General features: G+C 33.9%; 1 protein-coding gene across 1 annotated transcript in view; it reads left to right on the top strand.

Moving 5' to 3' along the window:
* The window catches only part of Gmds (GDP-mannose 4,6-dehydratase), a 551,474-nt gene that overhangs the window by 234,626 nt on the left and 302,868 nt on the right, over positions 1–13,980 (top strand). The window contains exons 5-6 of the mRNA XM_070024711.1: positions 5,402–5,594; positions 6,372–6,476. Coding sequence (XP_069880812.1) covers positions 5,402–5,594; positions 6,372–6,476 — 298 coding nt within the window. The remainder of the gene's footprint in view (positions 1–5,401; positions 5,595–6,371; positions 6,477–13,980) is intronic.

The following is a 13,980-nucleotide window of genomic DNA, read 5'->3' on the forward strand; positions in this document are numbered from 1 at the left end:
TCTGTTTATATCTTTAAATATTGATGAGAACAATAGGCTATTTTCCTTTCACTTTAAATTCTTCTCTGGTACTTCAAGGCCTTACTGCACTTCTCTGAAACTATTCAGCTAGGGTCTCTCTGGTCAACATCCTAGCCTAGAGTCTCCAGAATTTTAGTGCCAGCTTCTACCACTTGCACTCCATCTAAATCTTGATAGATAGTCCAAGCTAGACAGTCTTATTAGATAGTTCAAGCTGGGAAAAACTTGAAATCTTTCTGCCTATGTTTTGGGAGTCTTAGCATAAATTCTGTATTAAATGTAAGTGTTAAACTTTTGCCATTGTAATGCTATCAGCATAATGTGTAAATACAGTTTTGTGTTTTGAAATTTTACCTATTCAATACTGTTCAGTTACTATATTCTATCATTCTTATAATCTATTTTCTTTTATAATAATTTCTGCTTTTATTTTGATATATGTGTATTTGACATTTAAGTACATCATTAGTTTACAGGCTTTTCATTGTGAAAGTAATGTGGTAAGCAACTTTATGGAGTGAAGGAGAGGCAATAAAGACAAGATCCTACCCTCATAGAGCTTACATTTAAAACAGGAAGACACATAAGCAAGAAAATGAATAAATAAATAATTACAATGAAGAGAAACAACAAAGAATAAAGGAATGGATGAAGGTACATGTGATAAGAATCAAGTTTTTTTATAGTAAGTATCAGACCTAAAGGAGATGGTAATAAGGAACTCTTTCTTTAAAGAGGGGAGGCTCTAGGCAGGAAGAGGCTGGCACCAATGTGAGGACAGACTGATGGCTACAGAGTTGAAATAAATACTAGAGATTAAGCTGTGAAACTATAGCAGTAAGAAATAAAAGAATAGTACCTGGGCCAGGTGAGGATAGGAGACAGTAATTGAAGTCAGTTCGTATGAAAGGTTGTAACAGTCTAAATTGGCCAGTTGGGTTAGAAGTGGTGACAAATGCTTAAAATTCTTTGGACTGTGAAGGACAGAAACAAGTAGAATATTTACAGAGGTGGAAGGGCTGAGAATATGACATGTTTGGTGATGACATCTGAAATTTGGTGTAAGTAAGATGATACTAGGCAGGGAAGTAAATAAGTGGAGCCACCTGGGATTGAGCATTTGGTGCTATGTGCATAGTGATGGTGCAACAGTGATTAGCTTGGTCACACCCGTAAAGGATGCTTATGAGGAACATATCCTCTTCCCAGAGATATCAGGGATCTGGCATAATAGTACCAGAGTCTAGAGAGTTATTGCCATTGAAGTATCAAGAGAACTGAAACAGTCTGGTTATCTTGAAGCCAAGATTTTTCTGGAAAGTTAAAGCAGTGCTTTGTAGGCTTGAGTTTTTGTTTCATGTTGTTGTTTTATTATCATTTCTCTTGTCTTGTGAAATTAGTTTTTATTGCTATTTCTCCATGCCTCTGAAACTACAGTAATTTTGGTGCGACTAGAACCATGCTCCATAATTATTCTGCAGTCCCCGTTTTAGGCTTTTTTTCCAACTCTTTTGTACTAGAAAAGCTTCATACATTCAGTAGAAACCATACTTTGAAATTCAAATGAAATCTTTCCCATGGTCTAGCGATATGCAATTGTTTCCACCTCTCCTGGACAGAGGCAGTGAGCCCAGCTTGGTTCAGCTCTGTGATCGCAAGGTGAATAACTGACATTTCACAGTGACTGTGTTTTTAAGCGAGGATATGTGGTACATTATTTGCATTAATTATTATCCACATTATTTTATCCTTAATATTGTAATTATCAATGTATTTTTTATTCTTGATAGAGCTTCATAAAAATTTGGAGACTTAGCAGCCATCTTTCTTCAACATCATCTTCTCCTTCCGTACTTGGTTGCCTAACTGCCTTTAAAAGTTCCTATGAATATGTCCTCTTAATATATCCCCTGCTTCTTATGTAAACTTGTTCAGGTTTCTTTACCCTAAGTTCCAAAAGTTGAGGGACATTGGTTTACCATGATATATAACACAGGTATAACACTCAGCATACGTTGTATTTATCAAGAGAATAGCCATGTTGTTCTACTAGCTATTGTTTTCTCCATTTCAGGTTTTTAAGTGCTTACCTGTTCCTATGAAAGTAATAATATTTATGCAAATTACTTAGAATGATGTCTGTTCCATAATGAGGACTTAAATAATCCTGGTTATCATTTCCTTGTAGCTGTTGATATCTCCTGTCCTAGCCTCTCAACCTGGAGCCATGATTTTTCTGAAGAACCACAAACTAGTATCTGGTTCATTCATCAGGGAAATGATAGTTTTTTAAAAAATAATGCTAAGACAACAATATCAATTTGCAAATAAGGAAGTTGGACCCCCTAACCGTATACATAAATTACCTCAAAGTGTGTCATAGAAATAAATGCTAGAAATGAAATTGTGAAATTATAACAATAAAATATAGAAATAGGTCTTCACAATTCTGAATGCAAAGAATTCCTAAAAAAAACTGAAAATGACAAAAGTTGATAACCTGGACATTTTGACTTTGAAGGCTACTGAAAAGATCCCTCCCCCTTGGGAATGAAAACATAACTTTTATATGGAAGGGACTTGGATCCAGAATATTTAAAGAATTTTTGTGATTCAATAATGAAAAGATAAGTAGCCCAATTTGGGCAATTAATTTAAATATATAGTTTTGTAAAGAAGATATTCAAATGGCCAACAAACATGAAAGGATCTTCATTATCATTAGTCATAGGAAAATGCAGATTGAAACTACTGTGAGATACCATTGTAAACAACTGGCATGGCTATAATCAAAGAGAGACTACATAATTGTGGACTAGGATATGGAGAAATTAAAACCCTTTGTTACTGCTGTTGAAAATATGATTGATTTGGAAAACAGTCTTGGAAATTCTTCAAAATGTTTAATGTTACTGTTACCATATGGTCTAACAACACTACTTCCAGGTATTTATATCCAAAAATGAAAACATTAGGTATAGAAGCTAGTCACCATAGGCCACAGACTGTATTACTCAGTTTTAATGAAGTGTTTACAACAATTAAAGATGTAAAAACAGAAAGCTGGTTGATTGGTGACTGCCTAGAGTGAGTGCTGATGGATACAGAATTTATTTGGGGGATGACAAAAATATTCTGGAACTAGGTGGTAGTGATGATGCATATAATATGTTAGCATACAAAACCCACTAATTTGTCAACTTTAAAACGTTGACCTTTATGGTACATTAATTATAGCTCTATAAAACTTTATTTAAAAAGAATAAATTGTTGCTAGAACTGTCTTCATGGCTTTGAAAGATTATGAAACATACATATTTTTTCTTGTTGTTTTATGGATGCTACCTGAGCTTTACTCACAGTCCTAAAGGATATTGGTTTGTTTAGAGGGCTGAGTCCGTGGGGAATAATCTCCCACTTTCCTATAATGCCAGGTACTGTCTTCTCTAGACCATGAAATAATGAAGACCATGGCCTTCTTCACTCAAATGAAAGGTTTTTTTTCCCACATGAAGATTAGATAATTCACAACACAATAGATGTACCAGTGATAAACATTATCAGCCTTTCTAGTTTAGGAGATTTAATATTTGGTTGATTGGGTAATTGTGTATAGAGATGATTTTAAGTCCAAAGCCACATCTTTTCTTTCCTCCTCCCCCTCCTCCCCCTCCCCCTCCTCCTTCTCCTATTTCTCCTCCTATTTCTCCTTCCTCCCCCTCCCCCTCCTCCTGCTCCTATTTCTCCTCCTATTTCTCCTTCCTCCTCTTCCTCCTCCTCCTCCTCCTCCTCCTCCTCCTCCTCCTCCTCCTCCTCCTCCTCCTCCTCCTCCTCCTCCTCCTCCTCCTCCTCCTCCTCTTCTTCTTCTTCTTCTTCTTCTTCTTCTTCTTCTTCTTCTTCTTCTTCTTCTTCTTCTTCTTCTTCTTCTTCTTCTTCTTCCTCTTCTTCCTCTTCTTCCTTTTCTCCTTCTTTTTCCTTCTCTTATTTCTCTTCTTCTTCCTCCTCTCCCTCCTCATCTTCTTCCTCTTCTTTATCATCATCTTTTGTCTTTTGTCTTCTTCTTTGGGTTGTTTGTGTGTGTGATTATTTGGGCTTGAACTCAGGGCTTGGGCACAGTCCCTGAGCTGGCTTGCTTGCCCTTCCCTCCTGCCTGCCTGCCTGCCTGCCTGCCTCCCTCCATCCCTCCCTCCCTACCTCCCTCCCTCCTTCCCTCTCTCTCTCTCTCTCTCTCTCTCTCTCTCTCTCTCTCTCTTTCTCTCTTTCTCTCTCTTTCTTTCTCTCTCTTTCTTTCTCTCTCTTTCTTTCTCTCTTTCTTTCTCTCTCTTTCTTTCTCTCTTTCTCTTCTTTCTTTCTTTCTTTCTTTCTTTCTTTCTTTCTTTCTTTCTTTCTTTCTTTCTTTCTTTCTTTCTTTCTTTCTTTCTTTCTTTCTTTCTTTCTGTTTTTGCTCAAGGCTAGTACTCTACCATTTGAACTACAGCTTTACTTCCAGCTTTTTGGTGATTAATTGGAGATTAATTGTGATCCTCAGCCTCCTAAGTAGCTGGGATTACAGATGTGAGCTACTAATGATCACATCTATTTTAAACACCACCACCAACAACAACACTACTTTAAATTAGTTAATTTATATTAATGTAAACAAACATATGCACTGTCCTGTATAATAAAAAAAAATACATATACTTGATAGATACTTCATTTTGCTTCTTAATTTAAAAATACATAACATAATGTTTTTTAAGAATTAACTGATCTAAAGTACATATTCTCAATCTTTCATATGCACAAAAATCAAAGGAGAGTCCCTAAAAGTATAAATGGCCTGAATTTATAAGTCCAAGAGATGAGTTCAAACCAATTGTTTAGATAGATCTTGGGCTCTAATTCTGGGCCTAGGCACTGTCTCTGAGCTCCTTTTTGCTGAAGGCTAGTACTCTACCACTTGAACCACAGCATCACTTTTTCTGAGATTAAAGATAAGAGTCTCCTGGGCTTGCCTACCCAGGATGGCTTCAAACTGAAGTCCTGAGATCTCAGCCTCCTGAATAGCTAGGATTACAGGTGTGAGCCACTAGCAGTCAGCTCAAATTAAAATTTTAAGGAACTTTTTCCAAGGAACACAGCTTTATCCTATGATAAGAAGGGTTATCAAGGATTTGGCTTAGTATATGGATGTTTAGATTGTCCTTTATAGATAATCAGTGGATCTTAGAATATTTTCTAGCCATTCAATATTAGAAATTGATGACACACATTCTTATTTAACAACCTAACATTTCTTTGGTCTGTGAAACTGTAGTTTTTGCCTTATCTACTCACCCTCCTCAGCATTTGTCACTGTTACCATTAATGCAGCCCTATGCATGAACTTTCTTTCCAGATTTCCTTTGATTTAGCTGAGTATACTGCTGATGTTGATGGGGTTGGCACTTTGCGGCTTCTTGATGCAGTTAAGACCTGTGGCCTTATCAACTCTGTGAAGTTCTACCAGGCCTCAACAAGTGAACTTTATGGGAAAGTGCAGGAAATACCCCAGAAGGAGACTACTCCTTTTTATCCTCGTTCGCCTTATGGTGAGAATGCTGGTGCCCAGCTGGGTGCATTCACAGCACTGTCTTTGGGTGGGTGGGTGATGTGGGGAGTGTTTCTGTTTTCATTCTCCTAAGCTGAAGTCATTGGGTGTGAGATTAACATTGAGATAGACTAAGGTGACTAGACTTGTTGAGAAGCATGCCTTTATAGATTGCTAACTACAAGTATTTGCTGCCATTGCCTCTGGGGTGAAATTACCACCTCACTTCATCTAGCCATGTTCATTCAACCCTTCTATAAATATCCCTTAAGGAAAATTAGGTCCAACAGGATTCTTTTTTTGAACTTTTTGATATCGAGTAAAGTGATAAATCTTCATGCTTTCTATTTCCCACATGAAAATTTTTCTAGCTCCAATCATTTAAAAATAAGAGCTGGTTATATCTAGCACATTTATAAAGAAAGTATATTACTTATATGATAAGATCTTAAAGCACATTAAGCAGTTTTTGAAAAATTCACTAAGCATAAGATCCAAGAAAGATGATCTTGATTTATTGCATACAATATAGCTGAGTCAATTAGATAGTAAAAGAACAAATAACAGATATTACAAAAGTAGGAAACCATTAAGTATCTCCTGATGAACATGATTAAGAGGCATATGAACCCTTATTTTATTCAAGCTTTTCATTCTTTTTTTAACGATTTTGATGTATTAGAAATTATTATTTTTACAAGGTTTTACTATTTAAGATGGGTGATAATCATTGTCTTTTATAATAAACTTCATTTGTGTTTAAAAATGATTCTAACAGGAGCAGCAAAACTCTATGCCTATTGGATTGTGGTGAACTTCCGGGAAGCATATAATCTCTTTGCTGTGAATGGCATTCTTTTCAATCATGAGAGTCCCAGACGAGGTTAGTAAATATAGAAATTGAAAGAAAAACTTAAGACTTTAACATCAAAAGGTTTTGTGTATATTCTGCATATGTTCTATGTAATAAAAAAGTTTATCTTTATTTTTATGATTTAAGTGTCAGAGGTGGCAAATACAGAAATAGGAATCTGCTCTTAAGTGATAATCAAGTTTATAGAGCTTTTAAAGTTCATTATAAAAAAAACTGGATAGTGTCCCAATTCTACAATTTTTATTAGTAGGCCTTACCAAGCACGCTTTTAACCTACATAATAGGAAGTTTCCATGTGAATGCAAAGGAATAAGGAGTAAACTATGGTTGTTTCTAGTAGTCACTCATATTCATATACACCTAACCAGTTGGTTAGGTTGATTTTTTTTAATAGTTCATCAAATAGAACCCCTAGAAATTCCTGTGCTTCTAGAAATCAGTTCTTAACTTAATCTTTTTTGTTTCTTTTTGGAAAATCATATTTTGTTTGTGTTGGCTTATTGCTTTTCCATAGTTGTTACTGAGACTATTAGCAACATGATAGCTCCTTTCTTCCCAGGATTAGATTTTTAAATTAGAAATATGTATTCCCATTATTACTTTTGAAAAATCTTAACTAAGCATATGAAATTTTTGGAATTGAATCCAGAAGCCATATATATATATGCATATATATATATCCTCTTTATAAGCTAAAAAGAATATGTATTTTAATAGAAGAAATTTTAATAAATTTTGCTTGTAGTCCAAGAAGAAATAAGAAGCTTGATGTATAGATTGTTTTGTGACCAACAAGTAGTAATGCTTATAACTTTCTCAGTGAAACTTTATGTTACTGTATAGTCACAGTTCAAGGCTGTCCCTGTCAAAAAGTTCATGAGACCTCTATATAAACTAATAAAAGCTAGCCTGGTGACATGTACTTGTTGCCCCAGCTATGTGTAAATAGAAGGACCATTGTCTAGGCTGGCCTGGGCATAGATGTGAGACTCTGTTTTTTTTTTTTTTTTTAATGTAAAGCAAAATGTGAAGTAATAGAGCACCTGCCAAGCTAATTCAGGCTCTGAGATGGTAATGATGATGATGATGGAGCTGGTGATGATGATCATGGTGGTAGTAATGACAATAATAATGACAACAATAACAATAAACTTGACTTAGTAGCCCACACCATTTTCTTTTTATTTCATACTTGGAAAACAATGGTAGTTCTTTTTTTACATTTATGTTGATTAACTAATGAAAATATATAGAAGTATATGTGGAAATGATGAAAATATCTACCTTGCTACATTTGTGATACCTGATATTTACAACATTTCTTAAAACTTTGAGGATTAATTCTCAAATTAACCAGACGGATTAATTTAAATCTTTAAGATAATCTTAAAGATTGTTGTGTTCTGAGGAAACCTTTCTGCCAGAAAATCTTACTGGCAAAACCATATTACCTTATTAAATAAACCTCTACTTTCTAAAACAGTGCCTATCTGCTAATAAACATCTATAACTATTTTTCAGTGAATGAGTATATGGATATCTCTTGTTCAAGCAAAACTTTGCTAACTTGAAAGTTAGGTTGTCCAAGTTATAGAACAGTAGAAGTTTATAAGAAACTTTTACATGAATATTGTTTTGTGGATTTCACACATGTAGCAATTAAAGCTTACAGACTATTTTGAAATATTTGAGTAGAGCCAAGTTGATATAGTTTTGGGCGACATACACTCTGTAATGAAAGTATAATTAACAAGGGTACATTTAATAGCATGAATAATATTCCATGAGAATAATATCCCATGAGAATTTATGACTTGAAAATTTGTAGAAGTATTGGTATATAGATATTACAGACCAAAGGCTAGCAAACTATGATCATGGACCAAATAAAAATCAGTAACTAACTTTTTGTAAATAAAGTTTTATTGGAACACAGCCTGGCTCTTGCAAAATAAACAAACAACAATAACAACAACAACAACAAACATTGGGAAGTAATACAATGGTCTGCTTGGCCTCTTGGTCCTTCAGTAAGCCAGCCAGTCATTGTTTCAGTGAGAGAAAACTATTTATGCTTCCATTCTTCAGGTTTACTTCATTTAAAATGCTGATATTAAAATGCTGATAGTATTATTCACTGTAAGTATGCTGATGGTTAATAGGTAAAATTTTAAAAGTACATGTCCAAAAGGCATGAAAATATATTAGTGTGTTCTACAAATTGGTATTCACAGATTATAACAAGATGCTCTTATTCACAAGAATTACATTTGTTTAAACAATCTACACTATTAGTGTTTAAAAGTATAAATGCTTTGTTTTATGAATAAAGTGCACTAAGCTACCATGTACCTAAAACTTTTTTCCTTTAGTTTTGTTTTTTCTGAACATGAAATTCTACACCTATCTGGCTGCTTCTGACGATAGAAACCACAATCTCTGTATATTTACCTAGAGTGTTCTGTGTGCCAAAGATGTGGCTGTGGTGACACCTGTTTTAAAAAACACCAATTTGCATATCATCTTCTTATGATAAGAGATTATATTTATTACCTAAAGCTCATTTCTGTTTGGAAATCAACATGGTAAAACTTGCCATTGTTAAATTTCTTTGAAAAGCTAAAGTTACTAAAACTGATACAAGGATGCCATGAGGAATATATAAAGATTTTTAACTGAAGCATTTGCTCATTAGTATGTTAATTTTTTCTTTACAATATGTAATTTACTGTTTAATATTGTTCTGCAAATTAGAGCATTAAACAGAATCCCGTTTAGTAATGCTAACAATATTTCTAGTTGTGATTATTAAGTGGAAGGTAAGATTACAAAAATAGCAATTTGTCACCTACATAATATAATTATATCTTCATTCTTAAACTATTAGTCAGTACTTAAGCATATCATAAATGAAAATTTGCTGACTTTAAGAAATTATAAGTATAATTAATAAAATATATTCCAAATAAAACACTTCACATAAAATGGCAAACAAAAAAATGAAACTTCTCACTTTCTAGTTTAGAAGATTAAAAAATTACATGATTAAGTAACACTTGATTTCCTGGCTTTGATGACTGTGGTCATCCTGATTAAATGCTGAAATATGTATAATATTGAATGCTTAGGGATTTTGAGTACAATATTTCTGTTTTCAATAAATGTGGAATTAGAGGCTTGGGTTTCTTACAGCTAAGTAGTAAGTAAGGCTTCAATAAGAATTGCTTGTGTTCAGTCCTGAAGGAGAAAGACCAAAAGTGTGTCCAGTGATAATTCCTGACACTAGAAGCATTCTGATTTCAGAATGGCAGTTATTTGATGAGGCCATTTTCCTGTGCTGATAGTCCTTAGTGTTTTTGTTCATTAGGAAAGTCAAGGTCATTGACTTTCTGACTACTTTTGAATAAGGAGATAAGGTTCAGCTACATGAACATAACTCATAAGTTGTTTTCCAGAAGTGAATCTCATTTAGTGTTTGATTTTATTGCTGAATACCTCTATCTTGGGTAAAATGACATGCTTCATGTTGCTGGTCTATTTCTTCCATTTTTTTCCTCCTTGATTAAATGGTTAACAAGGCATTTGAAGCTAGGATGTAGCTTTGTTACAGAGCATTTTCCTATCATGCTTGAAGCCCTGGGTTTATTCCCTAGCAGAGAGGGACTAAAGAGAAAAGAATTGGACATTTACTTGATAAAATATTTTCTCTCCTCAATAGTTTTCTGCTTTTGTTTCTCTTTCTGTGTTTGCTTGGTCTCTAATATATACTCTCTTCTACTTAGTATGTGCAGCTATGCTACTGTGATTTGAGTCTTTAAGTTGCCATTGCTGCTCTTTTACCATAAGAGCTTTTACTTGTTGGACTCCCTGTTTTTTCTAGAATTCCACAAGAGCCTGGTACATACCATGAATGCCAGTGTGTGTGTTCATTTTAGTTTGTATTTTGTTCTTTATCTTTTTCAAACTAAGAAAACAATAGTCTGGTCCTTATCAACATCAAACTTTCAAATACTGAAAAAATAATATACCCAGAAGTTTAACTTGGTGCATTTGTCATAGTGGTTAATGCTATAAAGGTACTTTTACAAACATTTTAATTACTTTGTATAAATTACATGTCAAAATTACCTTGTTTATTAAATTACATGTTTCTTTACACATACAGGCAAATTCATATCTACTTCAACTGCATTACTAAAAATATATAAACATCATCTACTTGATACCCTCACAAAATACCCTCAAATTTTTGAGAAAGAAATTTAGAGATAATTTTATTCCATTTTTTCCTATTAATGAAGAAACTAACCAGTATGACATTGACTGTCCAAGGTAATAAACTAACAAATGTCATTGAAACTAAAAAGGATCCTAGGGAAAGGGAGAGTTCTGTAAACATTGTTCACATGGTGAACCATGTATGCATGAATTTTACAGGAACTGGAGCAAATCAATCCCTATGTGGTTGCGTGAGGTGGGTGAGTTTCTGGACCTTGCAATAAAATAAGTGGAGAAGTTGGAAACTTACTATCTCAGTTAATCTTATCTTTTGTAAAAGATATGTGTATTAAAGATATTCCTTTCAGATGTTTAACTGAATTGTCATAATAAAACATTAACTTTAGTATTAAAAATATAAATGGGATAAAAGTAAATAACATCTTGAATAGCCACAATAAGTTGTCCATAATAAGAAATAAAAACTAATTAAATATGTTAAATATCATAAGATACGCCTCCAGTTTCTCAGGAAGTCTAATCACTTCCTATTTACCAAACCCATGTTAATAGGAAGCATGGCTTAAAAAAAAAAAAAAAAAAAAAAACTATAGTATTGATTGATTACAGAAATCTCCAGGATGTGTTGGGTCACATTTCACAGGTGTGGACAAACGTATGCTGTGTCCTTCAGAATGTCTCTGCAGTATGTGGCTGCTCTCCGAATCTCCCTGTGACACAGACTTCTCCTTCATTTACTCAAGTGCCTAGCCCTTCTCCTGTCCACCTGCATGCCAGGTCCCTCTCCTTTTCTCTCTCTGCAGCTCTCCTGGGTCTCTGTTGAGGTTCCCCTGCACTGTCTCTAAAATGAAATTCTTCCACAGAAATCCTCTGCTAAGTGAAAATAAAAAACAGGAAGCAATTCCTACTTATTTTATTGGGCTGCATTAATGTTTTGCCATTTGTATAATGAAATTTTTGAAGATGCTGATAATCTTATTTCTGTTAATGACATTTTAACTGTATAAATGAGCTCATTTTATAGCATCTATTTATGATTTTAGTACTTGGAGCATCAATTCTCATTTAAAACAAATTTATTTTTTTTAATTTACTTCATCACTAAATTTAACAACATGTTATTTTCTTTTAATCTTTTAAATTTCTCCTTCCAAAATATACTGAATAATATTAAAGGATAAGTAGATATATTTATATTCATTTAGAAATTAATTAATTTGCTTTTATATTTTCCCTAAAGATTAGTATTAAACACTGTAATAAGTTTCTAATTCAGTTGAGCATAGAGTTTGTTTGAGTGACTTGGAAAATAAATAGAAATTTACCTCAAAAAAAAAATCATGAGACAACAAGAAGTTATAAAGTATTTTAAATGTACCCAAATTTAACAGTTTGAGACTACCACAAATGGATGGTGTATTACCTCTGTTAAATACTGAGCCATTTTTAGATGTAACTATGAGCTTTATAAAATAAAATCATATGTATCAGTCTAAATACAGGATTCACCTTTCTGACATCTGAAGGTTCATGAATTAGTGGTTTTGACTTATAGTATTGAGCATGTTCTTATATTGAAAAGTGTCTTGTTTCGTAAAATATATTTATCATAAATTTATTCAGAATTTTAAGCTATGGTATATTCCATAATTACCTACTTAAGTCATAGTAAATTAAAAAAATAGGTTCCCCTTTGTTTTCTCCAAAAAAGTATCCTTTGAAGATAAAATCCATACTCCCCAATAGAGATTTTCTACTAGGAGTAGAGAAATGGGGAGTGTGACTTTGCCCCTTACAGGAATATGTAAGCAATGGGTAAAGTTATTTTGGGTTGTCACAGCTGAGGAGGGGTCATGCTTAGCATTCACTTGATAGTAGCCAGGGACATTATTAAGTATTTTAATAGTACATTGGATGATTCTTCATAACAAAGAATTTTCCACTACAAAATGTTAGCAGTAGTATGTATGAGAAACTCTGTCCTGTAGTCTCACTTCCAAAATATTATTGCAGATTCTTGACAAATATCATCTGTATGACTAGGAGCTGTTTTCTTTACATATCAGTTTGACTTTGCAGTAAAAACTTTGACAAAATTAGCTCTACGTGAAAACTATTTGGACCTTAGGTATATTGGTCTGTAGAGGGCAGATGCAGTTCAAGGAAGCACAGAGAGTAGACTGGTAATTTCAGGACTTTGTATTCATTTGTATATTTCATTATATAAACAATATATAAGTAATATATTTATAAATATAATGACATTTTGTCATGGGAAGGTGGCTCAGTGGAAGAGTGCAGAGTTCGATTCCTCTGCACCATATAAGCAGGAAAAAAAAAGCCAGAAGTGGTGCTGTGGCTCAAGTGGTAGAGCACTAGCCTTGAGCTGAAGAGCTGAGGGACAGTACCCAGGCCCAGAGTTCAGGCCCCATGACCAACCAAAATAAAAAAAAAGTACTAAGTATTTGCTAATCTAATTAACAAATCAACATTATACTATATACAAATATCAAGGAGTATGCATTGTTAAATAGCTCAGTATTTTATTTCTATTGCTTTCAAAGGTTCTTTGTGATTCTTTTAGGTGAAGAGCAGAATTTAACTTACTTAAAAAGAAGTTAGCTGTCAATTGTGAAATCAAGGGATGAAGTAATCTTCTATTTGAGTTGTGTAAAGCATTATAGGCTTTATACAATACCATTCTGTCTATTCATAAATGGTTAGATTGTTGTCCACTACTTTGGACCCAGTAAGTTCTGGGTGGCCTTTCTGGTTGGGGAACAAGGTGACATCATCTGGTTTGCCATTGCATTTGTAGACTATGATACGCCACAGATGACTTGTATACTTGGTGATCACAGTGCTGTCTGGCTCTTGACTCTGTGGAGAGATTAGGTATAATTGCTTAAACATGAAAAGCTTTGGATGCAACACTTGAAGTTGGAGGTGATTATTACCACCAGACAAAATGAAGTCCTTCCTACTAACTATCCAGAAACTTTGGGGGTTGTCAAATTGAATTTAAATGTTTTTTTTTCAATGTTTTATAAATTATGTGACATATATGTTTGAAACCAGACTATTGACTAATCTCATGACTCTGTAACTCCCTGTGTAATATGCAGACAGTGACCAGAGAGCTTGGCCATTCACCAGCTTTTTGTATGTGGGCAAATTATTTATTCAGACTTTACTTTCTCATCTGTCCATGTAGAGTGGCATTGTGAAAACCAACTTCCTCAATAGTTGATTGTGTTGGTTTACAGGTAGAACA

The sequence above is a fragment of the Dipodomys merriami genome, unplaced genomic scaffold (assembly GCF_024711535.1).
Source record: "Dipodomys merriami isolate MVZ:Mamm:240054 unplaced genomic scaffold, mDipMer1.0.p SCAF_16, whole genome shotgun sequence".
Classification (NCBI taxonomy): domain Eukaryota; kingdom Metazoa; phylum Chordata; class Mammalia; order Rodentia; family Heteromyidae; genus Dipodomys; species Dipodomys merriami.